The sequence below is a fragment of the Oncorhynchus mykiss genome, chromosome 5, assembly GCF_013265735.2.
Source record: "Oncorhynchus mykiss isolate Arlee chromosome 5, USDA_OmykA_1.1, whole genome shotgun sequence".
In the NCBI taxonomy this organism is placed as follows: domain Eukaryota; kingdom Metazoa; phylum Chordata; class Actinopteri; order Salmoniformes; family Salmonidae; genus Oncorhynchus; species Oncorhynchus mykiss.
The window spans coordinates 53,323,247-53,348,061 of NC_048569.1; the positions used below are offsets into that span (position 1 = coordinate 53,323,247).

At 41.3% G+C, this 24,815-nt stretch overlaps 2 protein-coding genes and 1 non-coding gene across 9 annotated transcripts in view; all 3 read right to left on the reverse strand.

Annotated features, from left to right (window-relative positions):
• kdm4b (lysine (K)-specific demethylase 4B) overlaps positions 1 to 10,689 on the reverse strand; it is an 87,791-nt gene extending 77,102 nt beyond the window's left edge. For 2 of the 3 annotated variants that reach the window (XM_036977812.1, XM_036977811.1), the window contains exon 1: positions 10,532 to 10,688. The gene's annotated coding sequence lies outside the window, so the exon portion shown is untranslated. Of the gene's footprint in view, positions 1 to 10,531 lie in introns of all 3 variants that reach the window. The other variant, XM_036977813.1, reaches the window with a different exon arrangement.
• A 397-nt stretch (positions 10,690 to 11,086) lies between these two features.
• LOC110524026 (E3 ubiquitin-protein ligase UHRF1) overlaps positions 11,087 to 24,815 on the reverse strand; it is a 42,267-nt gene continuing 28,538 nt past the window's right edge. For all 5 annotated transcript variants that reach the window (XM_021603314.2, XM_021603313.2, XM_021603312.2 and 2 more), the window contains exons 7-17: positions 24,516 to 24,702; positions 23,327 to 23,450; positions 22,676 to 22,783; positions 22,399 to 22,503; positions 22,000 to 22,106; positions 21,360 to 21,522; positions 16,571 to 16,708; positions 14,960 to 15,080; positions 14,654 to 14,808; positions 12,826 to 12,924; positions 11,087 to 12,717 (exon numbers count right to left, since the gene is read on the reverse strand). In XM_021603314.2, coding sequence (XP_021458989.2) covers positions 12,571 to 12,717; positions 12,826 to 12,924; positions 14,654 to 14,808; positions 14,960 to 15,080; positions 16,571 to 16,708; positions 21,360 to 21,522; positions 22,000 to 22,106; positions 22,399 to 22,503; positions 22,676 to 22,783; positions 23,327 to 23,450; positions 24,516 to 24,702 — 1,454 coding nt within the window. In that variant the 3' untranslated portion in view covers positions 11,087 to 12,570. The remainder of the gene's footprint in view (positions 12,718 to 12,825; positions 12,925 to 14,653; positions 14,809 to 14,959; positions 15,081 to 16,570; positions 16,709 to 21,359; positions 21,523 to 21,999; positions 22,107 to 22,398; positions 22,504 to 22,675; positions 22,784 to 23,326; positions 23,451 to 24,515; positions 24,703 to 24,815) is intronic.
• Positions 21,834 to 21,971, reverse strand: LOC118964771. The gene has a single exon (XR_005051964.1). It is a non-coding gene; the product is annotated as a small nucleolar RNA SNORA22 (small nucleolar RNA).

The following is a 24,815-nucleotide window of genomic DNA, read 5'->3' on the forward strand; positions in this document are numbered from 1 at the left end:
TTGCTTGCCTCAAAGGCGAGCATAAAAAGGCATTTAGCTCGTCTGGTAGGCTCGCATCACTAGGCAGCTCGCAACTGGGTTTCCCTTTTGTAGTCCGTAATAGTTTTCAAGCCCTGCCACATCCGACGAGCGTCAGAGCCAGTGTAGTAAGATTCAATCTTAATCCTGTATTGACACTTTGCCTGTTTGATGGTTTGGGGGCAATCTGGGGTTCAAACAATGGAGTAAAATAAACATACATATTTAGACTTCAGGTGGTGTAAGACAGTTCATGATGATGGATATTATATTCTTCAAGAATATATACAATGGCGATAGATAGATATCATTCACTTAAAAGTCCAAATATGGATGTAGGCTAGCCCAATAATGAACTAAAGGAGACTAACATTACTCCTTATAGTCCCAGGACCGTATATATTCTGTTTAGAGAAGAAATGGCTCTGGCAGCAAAAACAGCCAAATACTCCATCTAAACTTGAATTGAATCTCAATGGGGAACGTGCATAACGATGGCAGAATTATTGTTTTAGCACAGCGTTTTTAAAATACAGCGCACGACATGGTTCACTGTGCCAATAAATCAAAAAACAATCTACTTTTTCAAAATCATTTTTTTAAATTGTCGTCACCTTAAAAATTGGGATTGTGTACACTGTGCTAATTACCATACAAAAATAGAGTAACCAATAGCAATGTACAATATGGCGAATTTAGACAAATTTGGAATTTGTGGTATGTGCATGGGGGATACCATCTTTATGCACCTCCGCTATTGGGTATGGTTCTAGAAACATGAAGCCCTCTACTTTTATATCACATCAACATAACGTCACAAATATAGACTTACTGTTTTAACACGTTTGCAACCGACAGTATTTTTCCGGGACAACATGTTTGTGGTGTCCGCCTTTCATTCACAAGCGTGTTCAGAGAAGCAGCTAGCTACATCACAAGTATGTGGACACCCCTTCAAATGAGTGGATTCTGCTATTTCAGCCACACCCGTTGTTGACAGGTGTATAAAAATCGAACACACAACCATGCAATCTCCACAGACACACATTGTCAGTAGAATGGCCCATACTGGAGAGCTCATGTGACAATTTCAATGTGGCACCGTCATAGGATGCCACCTATCCGACAAGTCAGTACGTCAAATTTCTGCCCTGCTAGAGCTGCCCCAGTCAACTATATGTGCTGTTATTGTGAAGTGGAAACATCTAGGAGCAACAATGACTCGCGAAGTGGTAGGTCACACAAGCTTACAGAACGGGACCGCCGAGAACTGACGCGCATCAAAATAGTCTGTTCTCGGTTACAACACTCACTACCAAGTTCCAAACTGCTTCTGCAAGCAACGTCAGCACAATAACTGTTTGTCGGGAGCTTCATGAAATGGGTTTCCATGGCAGAGGCAGAAGATACAAGCCTAAGACCACCATGCGAAATGCCAAGCGTCAGCTGGAGTGGTGTAAAGCTCGCCGCCATTGGACTCTGGAGCAGTGGAAATGCGTCCTCTGGAGTGATGGGTCATGCTTCACCATCTGGCAGTCCAACGGACTAATCTGGGTTTGGCGGTTGCCAGGAGAACGTAACCTGCCCCAATGCATAGTGCCAAATGTAAAGTTTGGTTGAGGAGGAATAACGGTCTGGGGCTGTTTTTCATGGTTCGGGCTAGGCCCCTTAGTTTCAGTGACGGGAAATATTAACGCTCCAGCAAACAATTACATTATAGACCAATGGGGGGCAAAGTACGGACATACAAAATAAAAATTAAATGTTTTACCTTTTTATTTTATCAATTTTTCCCTCCCCAATTTCGTGGTATCCAATCAGTAGTTACAGTCTTGTCCCATCGCTACAACTTCCGTACGGACTCGGGAGAGGCCAAGGTCGAGAGCTATGCATCCTCCGAAACATGACCCAGCAAAGCCGCACTGCTTCTTGACACAATGCCTGCTTAACCTCACTGGGGCCCCACCTGGCCAACATCCAGTGAAATTGCAGGGTGCCAAATTAAAAAATAGAAATACTCATTATAAAAATTCATAAAACATACAAGTGTTATACATCGGTTTAAATATGAACTTCTTGTTAATCCAACCACGGTGTCATATTTCAAAAAGGCTTTACGGCGAAAGCATGCCATTCGATTATCTAAGAACAGCGCACAGCAGACAAATTACAAACAGTTACCAGCCAAGTAGAGGAGTTACAAAAGTCAGAAAGAGAAAAAATTAATCACTTACCTTTGATGATCTTCATATGGTTGCACTCACAAGACTCCCATTTACTAAAAAAATGTTGTTTTGTTAGATAAAGTCCCTCTTTATATCCAAAAATGTTTGGTTCGTGAGTTTTGTTCAATAATCCACAGGCTCAAACTCAGTCACAACAGGCAGACGAAAAATCCGTAAAGTTCGTAGAAACATGTCAAACGATGTTTATAATCAATCCTCAGGTTGTTTTTAGCCTAAATAATCGATAATATTTAAACCGGACAATAACTCATTCCGAGTGGCCTTACTCGCTAATTTTTTCAGAATACAAGCCTGAAACAATTTCTAAAGACTGTTGACATCTAGTGGAAGCCATAGGAAGTGCAATTTGAGTCCTAAGTCAATGGATACTGTCATGGCATTCAATAGAAAACTACAAACATAAAAAAATCCCACTTCCTGGATGGATTTTTTACCTGCCAAATCAGTTTTGTTATACTCACAGACATTATTTTAACTGTTTTGGAAACTTTAGTGTGTTTTCTATCCAAATCTACCAATTATATGCATATCCTAGCTTCTGGGCCTGAGGAGCAGGCAGTATACTTTGGGCACGCTTTTCATCCGGAGGTGAAAATAGTGCTCCCTACCCAAGTGAAGTTAACCCAGAAGCAAGCCGCACCAATGTGTCGGAGGAAACACCATACACCTGGCGACCGTGTCAGTTTGCATGCGCCCCGGCCCGCCATAGGCGTCGCTAGAGCGCGATGGGACAAGGAAATCTCGGCCTGCCAAACCCTCTCCTAACCCAGACGACACTGGGTCACTTGTGTGCCGCCTCATGGATCTACCAGTCACAGCCAACTGTGACACAGCCTGGGATCGAACCCGGGTCTGTAGTGACGCCTCAAGCACTACGATGCAGGTCCTCCGTTGAATTTCAAAATTCCGATGTGGCCCTCGAGCCAAAAAGTTTGCCCACACCTGTTCTAGACAACTATATGCTTCCAACTTTGTGGCAACAGTTTGGGGAAGGCCCTTTCCTGTTTCCGCATGACAATTCCCCCGTGCACAAAGCGAGGCCCATACAGAAATTGTTTGAATTGATGAATTGTAATGCTGACTGCAAGCCAGGCCTAATCGCACATCAGTCCGACCTCACTAATGCTCGTGGCTGAATGGAAGCAAGTTCCCGCAGCAATGTTTCAACATCTAGTGGAAAGCCTTCCCAGAAGAGTGAAGGCTGTTATAGCAGCAAAAGGGGGACAAACTCCATATTAATGCCCATGATTTTGAAATGAGATGTTCAACGAGCAGGTGTCCATATACTTTTGTATAATTAGCACAGGTCACAAGGTACACTACATGACCAAAAGTATGTGGACACCTGCTCGTCGAGGCTGGTGTCCCAATTTGACGAACTGACTTGTTGGAAAGGCAGTATCTTATGTTGATGCCACGTTGAAAGTCACTGAGCTACTGCCAATGTTTGTCTATGAAGATTGCATGGCTGTGTGCTCCATTTTATAAAGCTGTCGGCAACGGATGTGGCTGAACTCGCGGAATCCACTAATGTGAAGGGGTGTCGGTTGTATTTATAGTGTATAATAGTAACTGGAGACTGCGTCCAAGATGTCCACTGTTTTCAAGCAGGGCCTAAAATTAACACCCGCCAAATGCAGGTAGATTTTGGCATTGGCGGGTAAAGATGTCTATTTTAGCAGCCAAGTTGGTGGGTGGTCAGGGCTCCACAGTGTTCGCATGTAAATAAAAACAGTCAAGTATGATCACATCTTTAGTAAAAATCATTGCTGCAGTAGCTATTTTCAAACTATTTCTGCCGTTTTGTTTCACAGCTGGTAAATAAAAAATTGCACAGTCAAAAAACTACAAATGCTAATATAGCCAATTCAACATCGGGCTGCAACACTGCCTGGCTGGGGTCTGTGCGCACGTGACAAGCTGAGTGAAAGATGCATTTTTAGAAGTGCTGCACACAGGAATAAAAGTTGGTCTAATTTACTTGAAACAAAATACTTTGTCCTTGTGTTTCTTTGCTATTTACATTGTTTTGTTCACTATCTAGGTTGTTTTTCTATGTTTGAGTTTCAACTGGTAGGGAAGAGAAGACTACTAGTCTTCTTCTAGTCAGACTCAATCTCACAGTCGACCTACCACGGTAACCTACTTCACCATTTTATTTTTATAAATAGAGTACGAGTCAAAAGTTTGTACACCTACTCTTTCAAGGGTTACTTTATTTGTACTATTTTCTACATTGTCGAATAAATGGTGAAGACATCAAAACTATGAAACAACATATGGAATCATGAAGTAAACTAAAAAAAAAGTGTTAAACAAATTCAAATATATTTTATATGTGAGATTCTTCAAAGTAGCCACTCACTCCACTCTTTGCATTCTCTCAACCAGCTTCACCTGGAATGTGTTTCCAACAGTCTTGAAGGAGTTCTCTGGCAAATGCCAAACGTCCTGCACAGTGTTGGGCTGTAAGCACAACCCCCACCTGTGGACGTCAGGCCCTCATACCACCCTCATGGAGTCTGTTTCTGACCATTTGAGCAGACACATGCACATTTGTGGCCTGCTGGAGGTCATTTTGCAGGGCTCTGGCAGTGCTCCTCCTGCTCCTCCTTGCACAAAGGCGGAGGTAGCGGACCTGCTGCTGGGTTGTTGCCCTCCTACGGCCTCCTCCACGTCTCCTGATGTACTGGCCTGTCTCCTGGTAGTGCCTCCATGCTCTGGACACTACACTGACAGACACAGCAAACCTTCTTGCCACAGCATTGATGTGCCATCCTGGATGAGCTGCACTACCTGAGCCACTTGTGTGGGTTGTAGACTCCGTCTCATGCTACCACTAGAGTGAAAGCACCGCCAGCATTCAAAAGTGACCAAAACATCAGCCAGGAAGCATAGGAACTGAGAAGTGGTCTGTGGTCCCCACCTGCAGAACCACTCCTTTATTGGGGTTGTCTTGCTAATTGCCTATAATTTCCACCTGTTGTCTATTCCATTTGCACAACAGCATGTGAAATGTATTGTCAATCAGTGTTGCTTCCTAAGTGGGCAGTTCGATTTCACAGAAGTGTGATTGACTTGGAGTTACATTGTGTTAAGTCTATAGGGGCGCTATTTCATTATTGGATAAAAAAAAACGTTCCCGTTTTAAGCGCAATATTTTGTCACGAAAATATGCTCGACTATGCATATTATTGACAGTTTTGGAAAGAAAACACTCTGACGTTTCAGAATCTGCAAAGATATTGTCTGTGAGTGCCCCAGAACTCTACAGGCGAAACCAAGATGAAACGTCAAACAGGAAATGAGCAGAATTTCTGAAGCTCTGTTTTCTAATGTCTCCTTATATGGCTGTGAATGCGACAGGAATAAGCTTAGACCTTCTGCCGTTTCCCCAAGATGTCGGCAGCATTGTGACGTATTTGTAGGCATATCATTGGAAGATTGACCATAAGAGACTACATTTTCCAAGTGTCCGCCTGGTGTCCTGCGTCAAAATTGGTGCGCAATAGCCAGGTGCAAGTATTTTTCCATTTGATAGAGAGGAGAAACCAGGCTTCCACGAACGATAAATCATCGAAGAGATATGTGAAAAACACCTTGAGGATTGATTCTAAACAACGTTTGCCATGTTTCAGTCGATATTATGGAGTTAATTTGGAAAAAGGTTCGCGTTTTGAGGACTGAATTTTCGGGGTTTTTTTGGTAGCCAAATGTGATGTACAAAACGGAGCTATTTCTAATACACAAAGAATATTTTGGGGAAAAACTGAGCATTTGCTATCTAACTGAGAGTCTCCTCATTGAAAACATCCAAAGTTCTTCAAAGGTAAATTATTTTTCTTGTTTTTGTTGAAATGTTGCCTGCAGGATGCTAACGCTAAATGCTATGCTAGCTAGCTACTGTTACACAAATGATTGTTTTCCTATGGTTGAGAAGCATATTTTGAAAATCTGAGATGACAGTGTTGTTTACAAAAGGCTAAGCTTGAGAGATGGCATATTTATTTGATTTAATTTGCGATTTGAATGAATAGTTAACGTTGCGTTATGGTAATGAGCTTGAGTCTGTATTCACGATCCCGGATCCGGGATGGGGAGATCAGAGAAGTTAAGTGTTCCCTTTATTTTTTGAGCAGTGTATAGACATGATGGATAGAATATTTAGTCTGTAGGATAGAATAGTATGTATACAGCAATAGTTAAATAGAATGGCATTCACTAGAATACAGTATTTACAGTTGATGTCAGAAGTTTACAGACACCTTAGCCAAATACATTTAAACTCAGTTTTGCACAATTCCTGACATTTAATCCTAGTAAAGATCCCTGTCAGGATCACCACTTTATTTTAAGAATGTGAAATGTCAGAATAATAGTAGAATGATTTAGTTCAGCTTTTATTTCTTTCATCACAATCCCAGTGGGTCAGAAGTTTACATACACTCAATTAGTATTTGGTAGCATTGCCTTTAAAATTTTTAACTTGGGTCAAACGTGTCGGGTAGCCTTCCACAAGCTTCCCAAAATAAGTTGGGTGAATTTTGGCCCATTCCTCCTGACAGAGCTGGTGTAACTGAGTCAGGTTTGGAGGCATCCTTGCTCGCACACACTTTTTCAGTTCTGCCCACACATTTTCTATAGGATGATGTCAGGGCTTTGTGATGGCCACTCCAATACCTTGACTTTGTTGTCTTTAAGCCATTTTCAGCAACTTTGGAAGTATGCTTGGGGTCATTGTCAATTTGGAAGACTCATTGCAACCAAGCTTTAACTTCCTGACTGATGTCTGGAGATGTGGATATATTGAAGCAACATCATTTTCCCTCATGTTGCCATCTATTTTGTGAAATGCACCAGTCCCTCCTGCAGCTAAGCACCCCCACAACATGATGCTGCCACCCTCGTGCTTCACGGGTGAGATGGTGTTCTTCGGCTTGCAAGCCTCCCCCTTTTTCCTCCAAACATGACGATGGTCATTATGGCCAAACAGTTCAATTTTTGTTACATCAGACCAGAGGGCATTTCTCCAAAAAGTACGAACTTTGTCCCCATGTACAGATGCAAACCGTAGTCTGGCTTTTTAATGGTGGTTTTAGAGCAGTGGCTTCTTCCTTGCTGAGAAGCCTTTTAGGTTATGTCAATATAGGACTTGTTTTACTGTGGATATAGATAATTTTGTGCCGGTTTCCTCCAGCATCTGCACATGGTCCTTTGCTGTTCTTCTGGGATTGATTTGCACTTTTCGCACCAAAGTACGTTCATCTCTAGGAGACGGAACGCGTCTCCTTCCTGAGCGGTATAACGGCTGCGTGGTCCCATGGTGTTTATGAGTTTTAATGATTCCAACCTAAGTGTATGTAAACTTCCGACTTGAACTGTATTAGAACTAGGGAGGCAGGATATATCGGTGAACATTTCGGAATCGGCAGATATTGGCTAAAAATGCCAACATCGGTATTGGCTGATGTCTAGTTTAACGCCGATGAGCCAAACCGATGTCAAAGCTGACGTGCATACCTATATAACGTAGGTTCATGACAATGTCGCCAAGTAAAATTTTACTCTATACGCGCAACACAGCATTCCTAACCTAGCCCACAATGTCTGTGTGGATCAAGCAGTCAACAAGTCAAGCAGTCATTTGAAAGGGTAACAAAATGTCAGCGAGACAACTCAATGGCGAAATCCATTAAAGCCAAGATAATGGAATTCATTGCCCTTGACAATCAAACATTCTCTGTCGTGGGTGATGTTGAATTTCGCCGACTGGTCTATCACCGGTTAACACTACCAAGTGTGCTATTTCTCCGATGTTGCCCTAGCGGAGTAACAGAGTCATAGCGTCACTGTTATTAGCTTCACGACATACATACTATGGAATGCCGTTTGGGTCTTTGCATGTCAAAAAAGATACAGTAGCACTGTCAAAGCTGTACAAAAGTCTACAAACAAGCAAACACCAGCCACGAACGATGTGTTTACAATACTGCGTTGGTAACAAAGCATCCTTTGTTCGACCACAACTTCTGGTGTAGCTAGCTTTAGCTTGGTACCTAGCTAGCACCAATACAATCAGCCTGAAAACAATGACCAGTAGAAACTGCAGTTCTTTTCATTATTCTTAGCAATGATTTAGGAATGAAGCTAGCAGCCAGCTAGCTTCATCTGGCTAGTGATGCTCGCCCGGACCAGGTTATGTGTTGTGAAGCTAGGCACAATAAGGATTAGGCACAATAGTGAAATTTGCAGTTTGCCTTGAAAATAAAAGCATGTCATTGACAGTGATGCAAATTAATACAAATAGTAGAATTATGCCATACTTTTATTTTGAGGGCAAACCGCAAAGTCCACTATTGTGGTTAGCTTCACAGATGGGTTCGACCACCATTAATCAAATAAGAACTGTCTTATAAATTAGGGTTATTTTCGATGATGACACCTAGCTATATATATATGACACCTAGCTATATACCTAGTGAACTATAGCTACTGAAACGGATGTCGTGTTGCTATGTTTTGGGGAAAGAACATTGTTTGCATCCATGAGCTAGCTAGCTACGAGACAACTTTACCAGTATCATAGCATACGTATCAATGAATCGTTGTGACATGAAATACGAGTGATCGTGTAATCAATGTGTAATAACTACGTAAAAAAATGAACGCGTTAAATGTGACGTGCATTCAGGTCCTAATAAGTCAACAAGCTTATTTGACACGTCAAATAATGTAAATAGTATATTTTTTGACACGCAAAGACCCAAACGGTGTTCCATAGAAATCCTGGTTGAGAATGAAACGACAGAACGAAACAGCACAGCAAGTAAGTGAAAGAAAAAGGTATTGATTATGTTTTACTGGTAATGGGGACATACGTAAATACCAACAAAATAACTGTTTGGTCAGTGTGGTGTGTAACCTTTATTTAACTAGGCAAGTCAGATAACAATTTGTTTTTATTTACAATGATGGCCTACCCCAGCCAAACCCGGACGACGCTGGGCCAATTGTGTACCGCCCTATGGGACTCCCAATCACGGCCGGATGTAATACAGCCTGGATTCGAACCAGGGACTGTAGTGACGCCTCTTGCACGGAGATGAAGTGTCTTAGACCACTGCGTCCGTGTTAACTATTGAACTGTACTCAAATGCTTAAAAGGCCGCAAAAAAATTAAATAAGTTTTCGGTATAATTTTGTCAAGGAAAATATTGGATATTGGTATCGGCGCATCACTAATTAGAACACATTTAATCTAGAATAAAAACACTTGATCCTGTCACTTCTTAGAATTCTTTGTGATGTTATTACTTACTATACATAACCTGCATTCCATTTTTTTTTTTTTCATTTTGATTGTAAATACTATGAAGATGCGACATTGAAGAGCACTCACTAACCTTGTTCTTAAATTCACTCATATACTTTTCTAAATTCTGCATGTGGTATATGGTATGACAGGAGACACGCACAGGCAGTTACAGCTGGCTATAAAAAAGGAGGAAAAAAAACTGGGGAGCTTAAAGCCAATTACGTTCTCTGACTGGCTAGCTTCACACATAGAGGAGCTAGAAGTTGTAGCATTAGCACACGGACTAAACTGGCAAACGGAATAGAGATTGAAAGTAGACATGAATAGCATCACGGACTCGAGTTATTTGTGACGTTACTTAGCTAGCATAACTAGCACGTCTTTCAAGGTAGACGTAAACTATAGCTACGTGCAGAAATGGCTCGCGTGCACGAGTATAATGACCGTCGTGACGTACGTAGCAAACTCGATACTCAGAATGAACCGTGGTTCAGAAACAAAATGACAAGTATGGATCAATTCAAAACGATTGCGTGGGGTCACTCGTGTTAGCACTAATTGCTAGCTACCTTGGTGCCAGAGATATGCAATTAAAGCTAAGCTAGCGTTAGCTACCTGGCGCTAGCAAACCACAGCTGACATTTCTTACAGCTATATTTGCTAGCTTACACTACGTGTAAGAACGCAAATGTCAGCTGTTGGTAAAACGTTCAAACGGTAAGTGTCGAATGGCCGGTTATGAGTTCATTTGAATTGACAACCTGTACACTACAACCCGTGCGCAGCCACACAGTCCGCAGGCTGCCTTCCCCATTCCATAAAAGTCAACAAAACAACCACCATTGCTGCTGCTGGCTTAAGCTAGCTACAACTGTTTAGATCACATCGGAAATAACCTTTGTATCTAAGTGCATTTGATCCCCAAAAAATTAAGCAAATCATGCAACATTACCTTAAGCAGCAAATTATTTTCCTTTCTTTTTCCTCAATCGATTTCTCGTTTTGTAAAATCCACACGATCGATTACCGTTGAGCATTAGCTAGTTGGTTGCACACAGACGAGCTCGGCCTCACGCCTCCTTCTCGAGCTTCAGCGCAATGATTGGCCAGACCATGTTTGTAGGTATTCACTGGATACGTTAAAAAGGTTTTATTTGGATGATCTTGTTGATAGATGGATAGATGAACCAATAGCAAGAGCTAAAACATCCGGTTTTGAAGGGGTTAACTTCCAGGAAGTGTCATTTTGCAATATCTAAATTTACCAGAAACAGAATTACATAAACGTTTACATCAAAAGTCCTCTGACCGGTGTTTCTCTGAAGAAATTGACACTTGATCGAAATAGAGCCATGTTATTAGGAAAAGTGCAACATCCTTTAAAACAAGACGTGTACATATTTTCATAAATGGCAGAGAACCTATGGATTTCAGCCAGGCAACGCTTGCCAAAAATGTATTGTAAAATGTGGCAGCATAACGAATAAGCACTTTCAAAAGGACATACTTAGTTCTCTATGCATTTATTGTAAAAAAACAACACAAAACCCAACAGTAATCATAATATTTAACAAAAGGCACCATTTATATTCTTTATATCTCAGTAACATTTCAATTTTGCAATTTTTATTTGATAAAAAGGTTGAAGATGTATTGGAAAATTCTGCACTTGGGAAACCATGTGCAAGCAAGTTACTTCTAAAACTACAAACAACTAAAACATATACAATTTGAAAATATACATTTCCAGTCTATGCAAATGTTGTAAATATTTGGGATATTACTAACATCTGCAGCTACTGGCATTCATTTTGCAATAAAACACAAGCAGAAATATGAAATTGAGCTAAATTAAATTTCTGGATCTTAAATATTTTTCTGTTGAACCACTATGGTCAAGTTCAACAGAGCTAGATGTTTTCCACAGCCCTGCCATGAATCAAAAGGTTGTGGCACACCTAAACGGTGAATTGTGCTCAACCCTACAATGGTTACAGGTTTTACATCTTTGGGTTTGTTCAGATGGAAAACGTGTGCTTAGACCGCAGTTAAAGGGTTAAGGTGAAATACATTTTACAACTAGGAAATAATTACTACAAAATAGAAAAATCTGCCATTTCATAGATTAGTGAAAGGTATACGTTTCTGTGGAGTATTTTTGCTCTGCTCAAATTTAAATCAAATGTTCAGCAACTCCATCAGATAACACATGGCAAAATAAATGACAGTTTTTGAAAGAGTAAACAGACATTGCTGGAATGTTAATTAATTCAACACATCCACCACAACTAAATCATTTCTATAGAAAATAGAATAACTTTAGGGTTCAATATCAAATCCAAACCCATCATTCCTTCTATTATAGCCCACAGTCATGTACTCAAGCACAAGTTGTTAAGGACGCAGCAACACGCGATGCTACATGTAAAACCTGCCATTGAGCGATGGCAGGCACAATCTAAGATCAGGACATTCACTTAAGCCCGGGATATGGAGGACATTTTCTCAAAACAGGGTTGCAACGGATTTATCAGTTGTGCTTAGCTTATGAAATACATGAGCTAGGAACAGTACTATTGGACATACAACTTAGAATATAAAACATACATTCTATAAAGGGAGTGTTTTCTAAATACAAATGTATGCAATTGATTAAAATCTATTACAAAGTGTTCTGCAAAGTATCCATATCGTATACATCTTAAAACTGCATGTGCTTGAAGGAATTAAACTTGTGTATTGATTTTGGCAAGTCAAGTTAAAATGCATTGTTACAGAAGAACGTTAGATACATTTGATCAAGGCAGTTTCATAGCTACAGTTCGTTACAAATAGGACTGGAGAAGATGGGGTGGTATTTCAGCGACCAAACAGACAGCGTTTTACATTTGCTAATTATATTAAGAAAAGTTTTTTGTTGTTGCCTGTACTGCTTAACTGCCCTCATAGTTCATGTAGTCAACATGCTGGTCAAGCAGCTGGAACGAGTTATCACCGTCCACTGCTGTATCCTGGGAAGAACTGGTTGAGAATGGCTTGGAGGGGTTTGTTGACACTCATTGGGTTGTTTTTGCCCAGATCGTGCCTGCATGCTGGGCAAGAGTACACCTCTGCCTTGAAAGACCGGTGAAGGCATTCCTAAAATAAATGAAAAATGCACCTTTCAATACCTCTTGCTAAATTTGTATTGCTCTTAATGGAAGGAAAGGAAAAATCTCAGTGCAAGGCTAACAAAGATCAACTTACCCTGCAGACATTGTGTTGGCACTCAGTGGTGATAGGTTGAAATACCACTTCTTGGCAGCATATACACAAGAAAACCTCCTCGACTTTGCTCAGGAATTTCTGGAAATGCAAAAATAACTGTTAAGTACCTAGTACCCAAACCATAGTAAGTGAGGAGATTGAGACATTAAGAAGCTGAAAAACAAAAAGTATTTTTATGCATGCCATTTCCTCCTGGTTGCTAAAATTCTGATAGTTAGCCTAATTTCAGTTTGTGACAAAACAAGCAAGTATAATGTAGAGAGCAGGGGTCTCCAACAGGTAGATCCACCTTATTTTTCTCCCCCATTTTATTCCATCACAAACTGTCATATACACAAAGCTCCCGGCTACTTTCCAAACATATCCACATTTACATTATCCAACCCCTGGTTAGCCACTATTGGCTTAAAAAAGCTAACCGTAACAGTATCTGCATGTCTGTTTACCACTCCTTATGTAGCCAGTTAGCAATGCTAATGATAACCATCTTGTGGGCAGACAAACTTTCCCCAAAAACATTTATATTTTTGATTTAACCTTTATTTCAATATGGCAAGTCAGTTAAGAACAAATGTATTTATAATGACTGCCTCCACCGGCTAAACCCGGACGACGCTGGGCCAATTGGGAGTCCCATAGATCGGCCGCCCAGTTGTGATACAGCCGGGATTGGAACCACGGTGTCTGTAGTGACGCCTCTAGCACTGAGATGCAGTGCCTTAGACCTCTGCGCCACTTGAGCGCCTTAATTAAATGTTAACTGCAGAGTAGGCTTACTTGAGAACTATATTATGATTATTTTTTTGTATCAACTGGGCGGCCTTTGGTTTTACAAACTCTGCTATGACGTGACGCAGCAGTTGGCCCAACAGAAACATCAAAACCAACACATTCCTCTCTTTCTAGATTCGCAATTAAAGGGGAATTACACAAAGCCAAATGTATTTGTTTTTACAGACCTCAAATTGTCTTTTGATGTAATTTAAGCATTTGACATGGACTCAGAACATCCATTTGTTGATCCTCTACAAATGAGTAAAATGTTTATCCCAAACCACAAAAAATAAAAACAAGAAACTGATGGGGCCTGTCAGGCCAAATATGGATAATTAACCATTATTAAAAAAAATAAAAAAACAAGGTTGGAGACCCCTGGTGTAGAGAATCATTGTACACCATATCTAAACTGCTGTGAAATATATTTTCCATAACCAGTTATTGTATTTTCAGCTTGTGTACAAAACAGAAAGACAGCATAGAAATAGTGCATATAGAACAGATCTACTGCTTCTTAGACTTCATTTAAATGAGAACGACAGATCCAAGACAATTATTTCCATGCAAATTTAGTCACCCTAAAAAAGTGACATATTGGACATTTTACAGGGTGATCCATGTCGCTCTACCTGCATGCTTTAATACACCACCACCTAAGCTTATATTGGTGTAGTGATGAAGATAATCAAAAGAACCAGCATTACAAGGTTCACATTAGTGTTCTACAGATATCCATATCGCAATACTAGGAAGAAAAGGAAATAAAGCAGACTTAATTACTTGAACAGTCCTAATGATGGAAAAAAACTGCCTTATCACCCAGTCACGTGTTTATTTCGCAAGCTATAGCACACAATATTTTACATAAGGAACATAAGAGCTTAGATTGCTTTGTTAAGGAAAATCTGGTCTAGTAGTATAGTGGCACATGTATTGTGATAACCCTAGTTCAGATGGTCACAACAAAGACCAATTGGCTTTGCATTGGCATAAATTCCAATAATGTGAAATCTGGAAAGGCTTTTCTTACCGGGCCAAGGGCCAGAGACTCCATGGCTTCGTCCCACACCTTCCTGTTGGGCTCGTCGTCCTTGATCCAGTCCTTCTGTTCTTTGGTCAGTTTGTAAGCCTCCAACTTCATCTTCTTGGGAGTGCCCTTAGCTGGCGATGACTTCTCTTCAGCTTCTGCAACAAAAACGCCACCAGTGTGTCAGAAGACATGTTAAATTATTATATTAAAACATTTGCAGCTGTATTCTCAGTTGGAAATCTGAACTCTACCAGTGTCTTGTGTGGTTAAAGATAATTCTAGAGCTACTTTAAAGAAGTCACTCACCATTAGACTGAGACTTTCTTTTCCGCTTCCCTTTGGTGGGTGTTTCAGTTACCTCCTCGTTCTCCTTCTCCTTGTTCTCCTTCTCCTTGGCAGCCTGGGCTTCCAGATAGCCTTCTGGATACTGAAACCAAACATATTCCTCAAAACAAGAGCTTAAATTGCATAATAACCTGAGCTACAGTTAATACCTGGTTGCAAAAAAACTCACATTCACCTAATTTCAGTTAGTCACAAAACAAGAAATGTATGTGAATCATGGTACAATCTAAACCGTTGTGTGGTTGGGATAAACAATATTATTAGAACAAATATTTAAATTCTATAAAATTATAGTTATGACGATATTGATATTTGACTCCAAGTACCAATTCGCAAAAAAATAAATAGCTAGGTAGCGTCGGCTATACCTGCGTCAAAGTTCTCATCCTGTAGCTTGTTCACCATCTTTTTAAATAGTTAGCGAACATGTTCAGTACTTTTACTACCACGACTGGTCAAAAGTAATTCTCTGCAGCAGACAGGTGAGTGTATATTCTTTTTGATACACCACCCTGTTCAATTTATCACTCCTACAGACAGTCGCATGACCGTGTCTTGCTACAAAGCATGCAGAGGCATTCAGTTACTGTTCGATTAAAACACAAGAGTGGACAAACCGAGTGACCTAAGAGACATTGAGCGTGATATGATCGTCTGTGCCAGGTGCGCCGGATCCAGCATCTAAGAAATGGCCACCCTCCTGGGCTTTTCACGCACGACAGTAGCTAAGGCTTACCGATTAATGGTGCGACGAACAAAAAAACCTCCAGTCAGCAGCAGTCCTGTGAGCAAAAACAGCTCGTTGATGAGAGCGGTCGAAAGAACGGCAAAAGTTGTGCAAGTTAACAGGCGGGCCACAAACCAACAAATTACGGCACAGTACAGCGGTGCTTTGCAAAACGGCATCTTGGAACACGCAACCCGATCCTTGTCACGGATGGGCTATTGCAGCAGAAGACCACAACGGGTTCTACTCCTATCAGATACAAACTAAAAAGCGGCTCCAGTGGGCACATGATCACCAACACTGGACAATTGAGGAGCTGAAAAAAGTTGCCTGGAACATGACCGCGAGTTCAGTTTACTTGAGTGGCTTGCGCAGTCCCCAGACCTCAACCCAATAGAGTATCTTTGGGATGAGATGTTCACAGCATGCCTGTACCGCCATTCAATCTGCAGCAACTGTGCGATGCCACAGGATCAGCATGGACCAATATCCCAGTGGAACATTTCCAACACCTTGTAAAAATGCCCTGAAGAATTCAGGCTGTTCTGGAGGCAAAGGGGGGGTCCGACCTGGTACTAAGAGGTGTGTACCTAATAAATGTTTTGAACACCAAATCACAAAACATATCGGCACCTAAGTATTGTTATGTCTCTTCAAAAAAAAAAAAAATATATATATATATATATATATATATTTTTTTTTCAGCTGGTGTACAAAACCGAAAGACACGCTTACATTTTTAAAAATTAAGACTAGCTGTCAATGAGATCTATAACTCACATTTATATGTAAATTGTGTCAGGTCGCCGAAAAAGCTACATAATAGACAATCCATGTCGCTTTACCTGCATGGTGAGTCCCAGTTTCTTGATGCGTTCCTTGCCGTCCCGGGTCCATGGCGCTGACTCGTCGTCATTTCGTTTAAGCAGATACCTCCAGACGAGGAAGCCAGACTTGCCCTTCTCTGGCCAGTATTTCACCACCTGGAAAAGAGACAGGCATTTTGTTTAGTCAGCATGGAACGGAGATGCCATTTACACTTGGTATTAATATGTGACTAATAGAGACAAGACATAATGACAACCGACAAAGATTAATTTTATTAATATTTAAAAATAAAAAAAATAAAAATCAGGATAGAACAGCAGCTTCTGGTAAGAAAAAGGGTGGCGTTAATGCACATTTGTAAACAAAAGCTTGTGCACGATATCTAAGGAAGTCTCAAGGTTTTGCTCGCCTGAGGTAGAGAATCTCGTGATAAGCTGTAGACCACACTATTTACCAAGAGAGTTTATCTATATTTCTCATAGCTGTTATTTACCACCACAAACAGATGCTGGAACTGAGACCGCACTCAATGAGCTGTATACGGACATAATCAAACAGGAAAATGCTCACCCAGAGGTGGCGCTCCTAGTGGCTGGGGACTTTAATACATGGAAACTTAAATCCGTTTTACCTCATTTCTACCAGCATGTTCAATGTGCAACCAGAGGGGGAAAAGAGAGAAAAAGCTCTCCCTTGCCCTCCATTTGGCAAATCTGTCCATAATTCCATCCTCCTGATTACAAACAAAAATGACAGCAGGAAGCACCAGTGACTGTCAATACAAAAAAAAGTGGTCAGATGAAGCAGATGCTAAGCTACAGGACTGCTTTGCTAGCACAGACTGGAATATGTTCTGGGATTCATCCGATGGCATTGAGTACACCACATCAGTCATTGGCTTCATCAATAAGTGCATCGATGACGTAATCCACAGTGACTGTACGTACATACACCAACCAGAAGCCATGGATTACAGGCAACATCCGCACTGAGCTAAAAGGGTAGAGCTGTTGCTAACCCGGAAGCTGATAAAAAAAATCCCAATATGCCCTCCGACGAACCATCAAACAGGCAACGCGTCAATAAAGGACTAAGATTGTAGCATACTTCACTGGCTCCGATGCTCAGTGGATGTGGCAGGGCTTGCAAACTATTACAGTAAGTAAGACCTTTAAACAGGTCAACTGATTTCCAGGACATGTACTCTGAACATCCGCTGACAACCTGGCAAGTTTCTTCACTGACATTTTCAACCTCTCCCCGTCTTGAGTCTGTGATACCAACATGTTTCAAGCAGACCAACACAGTCCCTGTGCCGAAGAATACTGAGGTAACCTGCCTAAATGACTACCAACCAGCAGCACTCACGTCTGTAGCAATGACGTGCTTTGAAAGGCTGGTCAAGGCTCACATCAGCACCATCATTCCAGAAACCCTAGAACCACTCCAATTTGCATACCACCCCAACAGATCCACAGATGATGCAATCTCTATTGCACTCCACACTGCCCTTTCCCACCTGGACAAAACAAACACCATAGTGCCAAGCTTCCTGCCATCCAGGACCTCTATACCAGGCAGTGTCAGAGTAAGGCCTTAAATATTGTCAAAGACTCCAGCTACCCTAGTTATAGACTGTTCTCTCTGCTATCGCACGGCAAGCAGTACCGGAGCACTAAGTCTAGGTTCAAGTGTTCAAATCAAATGGCTACCCAGACTATTTGCATTGCCCACCCCTTTTACGCTTCTGTTACTCTTATCATCTATGCAGTCACTTTAACCTTTTATAACTAGGGGGCGCTATTTTAATTTTTGGATGAAAAGCGTTCAGGTTTTAAACAAGTTATTTTGTCACGAAAAGATGCTCGACTATGCATATAATTGACAGCTTCGGAAAGAAAACACTGACGTTTCCAAAACTGCAAAGATATTGTCTGTGAGTTCCACAGAACTGATGTTACAGAAAAAACCCTGATTAAAATACAATCAGGAAGTGCCGCATTTTTTGAAACCGCCTCATGGCAATGACTCCTTATATGGCTGTGGAGGAGCTAGGAGTCAGCTTACCTTTTCCACGTTTTCCCCAAGGTGTCTGCAGCATTGTGACGTATTTGTAGGCATATCATTGGAAGATTGACCATAAGAGACTACATCTACCGGGTGGTCGCTTGGTGTCCTCCGTCGCAATTATTGCATAATCTCCAGCTGCAGTATTTTTCCGTTTGCCTCTGATGAGAAACCCACTACCAGGAATGATTTTTAATCGAATAGAATTGTGAAAAACACCTTGAGGATTGATTCTAAACGTTTGCCATGTTTCTGTCGATATTATGGAGCTAATTTGGAAAAAAGTTTGGCGTTGTAAGTGACTGCATTTTCGTTTTTTTTTTCTCAGCCAAACGTGATGAACAAAACAGAGCTATTTCTCTTATACAAATAATATTTTTGGAAAAAAATGAACATTTGCTATCTAACTGAGAGTCTCGTCATTAAAAACATCCGAAGTTCTTCAAAGGTAAATTATTTTATTTGAATGCTTTTCTTGTTTTTGTGAAAATGGTGCCTGCTGAATGCTAGGCTTAATGCTATGCTAGGCTATCAATACTCTTATACAAATGCTTGTGTAGCTTTGGTTGAAAAGCATATTTTGAAAATCTGAGATGACAGTGTTGTTAACAAAAGGCTAAGCTTGTGTTTCAATATATTTATTTCATTTGCGATTTTCATGAATAGGAAACGTTGCGTTATGGTAATGAGCTTGAGGCTATGATTACGCTCCCGGATACGGGTTTGGAGTCGCAAGAAGGTGTCTATATCCCGTAAATGTAGTCTCTTTATGGTCAATCTTCCAATGATATGCCTACAAATACGTAACAATGCTGCAGACACCTTGGGGAAACGACAGAAAGTGTAGGCTCATTCCTTGCGCATTCACAGTCATAAGGAGACATTGGAAAACAGCGCCTTCAAAATCTGGGGCATTTCCGGTTTGAAATTTAATCTTGGTTTCGCCTGTAGCATCAGTTCTGTGGCACTCACAGATAATATCTTTGCAGACTTGGTGTTTTCTTTCCAAAGCTGTCAATTATATGCATAGTCGAGCATCTTTTCGTGACAAAATATCTTGTTTAAAACGGGAACGTTTTTTTATCCAAAAATTAAAAGAGCGCCCACTAATGCATAACTGGTTAACCTTGTGACTAGGGGGCAGTATTTTCATTTTTGGAAAAATAACATTCCCGTAGTAAACGGGATATTTTGTCAGGACAAGATGCTAGAATATGAATATAATTGACAGCTTAGGATAGAAAACTCTAAAGTTGCCAAAACTGTACAAATATTGTCTGTGAGTATAACAGAACTGATATTGCAGGCGAAAGCCTGAGAAAGTGGTCACGATGGCTCTCGCGTAAAATACAGAGGTAGCCATTATTCCAATCGGTCATACTGAAAAACCAATTGTCCCGGTGGATATATTATCGAATAGATATTTGAAAAACACCTTGAGGATTGATTATAAACAACGTTTGCCATGTTTCTGTTGACATTATGGAGCTCATTTGGAATATTTTTCAGCGTTTTCGTGACTGCAATTTCCGGGCGAATTCTCAGCCAAACGTGAAGAACAAACGGAGCTATTTCGCCTACAAAAATAATATTTTTGGAAAAAATGGATATTGGCTATCTAACTGGGAGTCTCGTGAGTGAAAACATCCAAAGCTCATCAATGGTAAACAATTTAATTTGATTGCTTTTCTGATTTGTGACAAGGTTGCCTGCTGCTAGCTGGACACAATGCTATGCTAGACTATCGATAAACTTACACAAATGAACATCTAGCTTTGGCTGTAAAGCATATTTTGAAAATCTGAGATGACAGGGTGATTAACAAAATGTTTAGCTGCGTCTCAATATATTTCACTTGTGATTTTCATTAATAGGAATATTTATGTCCGTTGCGTTATGCTAATTAGTGTCAGTCGATGATTACGCTCCCGGACCCGGGATGGGGAGTTAGGGGTTAACTGACTTGCCTAGTTAAATAAAGGTAAAAATAAAAAAAGTGACATAACATTTTATTTTCATTTAGTTATTTTCTCATCCCAGGAATTCACGGTATTACCAGCATAGCACACAAGTGGGCGCTAAAAAAGCCCATTGGGACTTACCTGAATGCTAACAAAATGACCAACGAATAGTGAAATCACAGCCACTGTTAGCTAAATGCTAACGAGCAAACACTAACAAATTAATTTCAAAGACAGGCAAAGCCAGCTCAGTTATAAAAGCAAAGCCAGTAGCTACCAAATGTAATTGTCAGTGAGTGTGGACATTTACAAGTGAAAGTGAATGAGAAATTGTGCAAATTAATAAAATTATGCTGTTCTGAAGAAGAAAAAAGAAAAACACTAGCAGGAAGCACAGGGAAGAAATCCAGAGCTCTTTGACTTCTGGCAGAAAGTCATAAGATATCTGACAGCAAACATTTAATAGTGAATTGAATTCAACAGAGACTCGCCGATGGCTATAGAACGCTATGGACCAGATCCAGCCGTGCTATTTACAAACATTTTACTGGCTCAACTGTTCTGGGGAACTACGGTAAGCTTCATATTGTAAAGTAATGTGACAGGTGAAATTAAGAACGAACCTCTACGTACTGCACAAGGTATTAACTTAACGTACCTTCAAATATTAAAATATATTAACTTCAAATAATTAGGTGACGGCCAAATACCCCAGTATACTGCCCAAGCCTAATGGAACTTAATTTCACATGAAACATAAAAAAACTGGAATTCCCACCTTGTAGATTCCGTCGTATCTGTTGCCATCTTCCGGGCTGAACTTGCTGTGTTTGCGGCCCTTGGAGCTGCGCACCACCCTGACCGGCTTGCCTGCCTTCCAGTCTTTTGCCGTGGCCCCATCCTTCTCGTTCACCGATGCGTTGCAGTTCAGAGCCAGAGCCCTGGGTCACAGGCAAATTAAGATTGAGTCTCATTTGAATGAATCAAATTGTGGACTGCAGTGAATCATCAAATAAACACTCACAGTTTAAACATAAGACGTGTCCTTTTTGAATCATTGCATTCTAGCAAATCAATAAAAAAGGTGAATTGTTAGAACAAGTAATGACTGTTAAAAACAGTCACAAACCAGTGCTCAAGAGGCATAGACATGCAAAGCCAATAAGCCCGGCCATCGGAATATCCCCAATATCCCCCTCATACAAAACTACTGCATCACCCATACATACACAAGGTTAGTGGCTTGGGAAAGAGTTGTCCTGGTCCGCTGAATACATGTAGGAGAGAAGATTGCTCCCCCAATGCAGAGGTAACAGACCACACTTCACTGTAGCACAGATATGGAGACCAGGGAGAGCTACACAAGCATCCGTGGGTGTTCTCTGTGCAAAGAGATCTGATTCGTTTTGCTTACCAACCTGTTCATATTGGTGAGCTTCTGATCACACGACTGTTCGGCTGTCCTCTTGTTGCCAGACAGATCTCGCCCTCCAGAGCCGGTGTAGGTGAACTCGTTGCCGTCATCCTGGGACCAATTGAAAACCAGCGTTAGTGCAGTGACCTTTCATGCTTACGGTGTTCCATCCCTGCAGCTACAATGTTGGGCGTGGGGAGGGGGGGCTTGTAATAGATGTACATGTGCACCACAGGTGGCACCTTAATTGGAGAAGACTGGTTCATAGCAATGGCCGGAATGGAATAAATGGAATGGTGTCGAACATGTTTCCATGTGTTTAATTCCATTCACGCCATTATTATGAGCCGTCTTCTCCTCGGCAGCCTCCTGTGATGTGCAATATGGAAGATAGTCTAAATACCTGGTCGTCTTCATAGCCCCCAGCCAGCACTAAGGAGTAAGCTCCATCGTTGCTCCTCCCGTGGATCCCAGCAACATGTGGCCTGTGGCAACCAGACTCACTCACCTGCCAAAACAAAAACAGAGGAGCGAAAATGTCAGCGGACAACCTACCAGGACCTAGTCATTGAAAAATTATTTTGGTCAAATTATGTTAATTTTTTTGGGGTACATTATCCAAAAAAATACTGCCGTTATCGCTTTCCTTTTCAGCCTACTGCAAAAAGGCAGCAACTCACCTGGACCCTGAACTTCCAAATACTTCCGACCGGGACGCCAGGGACAGGGCCGTAGTGGTTGGAAGGGACAATGGTGCACTGCTTGCTGCGGCCAACACAAGCCATGCCCTGATAGGAGAAGAGATAGTGTAAAAACACAGGAATGTACTCAACTAACAACAAATCTATGCCATGTTTAGAAGTGTGACAGTGGCCGTGTCTGAAATCTAGCTTGCCTACTTAAATTGTATACTAATTGTACAAAATCATTTAGAACACTGTTTAGTAAAAACAAATGGAGTACGCAACAAATATCAGCATACTAAGCTCATCCTACTGAGAATGCATCATTAATGCTCAATTGCGTTGATTCCCGCAATTCTTTCAGTTTAGCACAGCGCATCCCCTCGCCTGTTGTCAGACACACGTGGGTCTCAAACAAGGATTCTCTTCCTCAAGAGTGTGTAACGAATTCAACTAGATGAAAAGCCAGATTGTGTATTACCACCTGGCATTTGAAATGTACATTTTTGAAAATTTCACATACTATAAAACGTTATTTTTTCACATACTCAAAATGCCTACTATTTAGAAAGCAAGTACAGTTATTCAGACAATGTACTTTTTACCAATAAGAGGTACGCCCACAGCACCATTTCTAAAAGCCCTTACCTTTCCCCAGTCCCTCTGGCTGGTTGAGCTGGCGGACGCCATCTTGGATTTCTTCTTGCTGTCCTTGAGTTTCTCTCCTGCTAGCACCACCTCACTAGCATCGTTGCGGCACTCGGGACAATACCTAGAGGTATTGAAATAAATACAGATCAGAACAAGCAGGCAACAACAGAACAGCCAAAATGTGTGATGCAATTTCAAAACCACTGCATCACACATGTGGAGAGTTAATAGTGGCAAAGGAAAGAGTTGTGCTGGTCCGCTGAATACAGCTCCACCAATGCAGTGGAAACAGAACACACTTCACTGTAGCACAGCTTTGGAGACCAGGGAGAGCTACACAAGCATCCGTGGGTGTTCTGACAAAAAGTCATTTGGACAATACACCAATGACTTGTGCTCACGATAGAAAGCTGATAAAGCTCGACTCAAAATGGCCAAATCAAAGCAGCTTGAAGAAACCATCACTTTCTCACCTCAAACTCCAATTAGAGACAGTTTAAGTGCCATCTGACGCATTGGTATGACTATGACCATCACATAAGCAGCACTAGAAGCTGGCAACGGCCAGACGGACAGAATACCAGCCCAGACTGTACTGTAGTATAGACCAATTTGTGTTTACAAACAGACGTCAAGAACGGTACCAAAAAGCACTGTAGCAGGATCGCTTGTGCTAAGGTCGGGAGCTTGACAAACTTAAAGATTCCACTCAAACTCTTCAGGTTTAGGTTTCATTAGTCCACTGTTGATACGGTCCTAAAAATGTTTTGCACGTCAGCAATCAAGTGTAAAGATACTGTGACACCTTATGTATTATGAAAGGTCTGTATGCTGCATTTTGAATGTTATATCATTTTTGTGATTCTCTCAAATGTTCTGTCGATTCCCAGGGTCATTTCATGTTTTCATTTGCATTTGAGCCATTGCCGTTCAAGCAGGCAGAAATACAGCCGGTATGGGGAGTTTTGCATCATATGACGCAAAAGACATCACGCTGGCTATGAGAATTAGCATTTTGAAAGTTCTACATCTTGAAAACTAGATTTGCTGACATGCAAACATTTTGGGACTGTATCAACAGTGGACAATTTTGAAATTGCATCTGATCGTATCCACTGCTTTTTCTGAAGCCCGGAACCTGCGCGCAACTTTTCAAGACGCGGCAGGGAAATGGGTCTATACTGACCAGTCGTCGTCATCGGGGAGGCTGGTCAGTCGGGGGTTGAGGCAGTAGATGTGGAATGCCATGTCACACTCGTCACACAGCAGCTGCTTGTCCGGGTCCTGCTTCACGCCACATACATGGCAGTTGCACCAGCGGCAGTTCTTCTTGGGGTCATCTTTGCAGTGTTTGCACTCGGGTCCGTTTGACCCTGGAGAGAGCAGGATCGAAGAGAACGTCAGCCTTTTTACTTATCTTTAAAACGGGTCCTGTAACCCGTACTGTAAGAACTGCACCAGTGTACTAGATGTATGCAATTAAGCA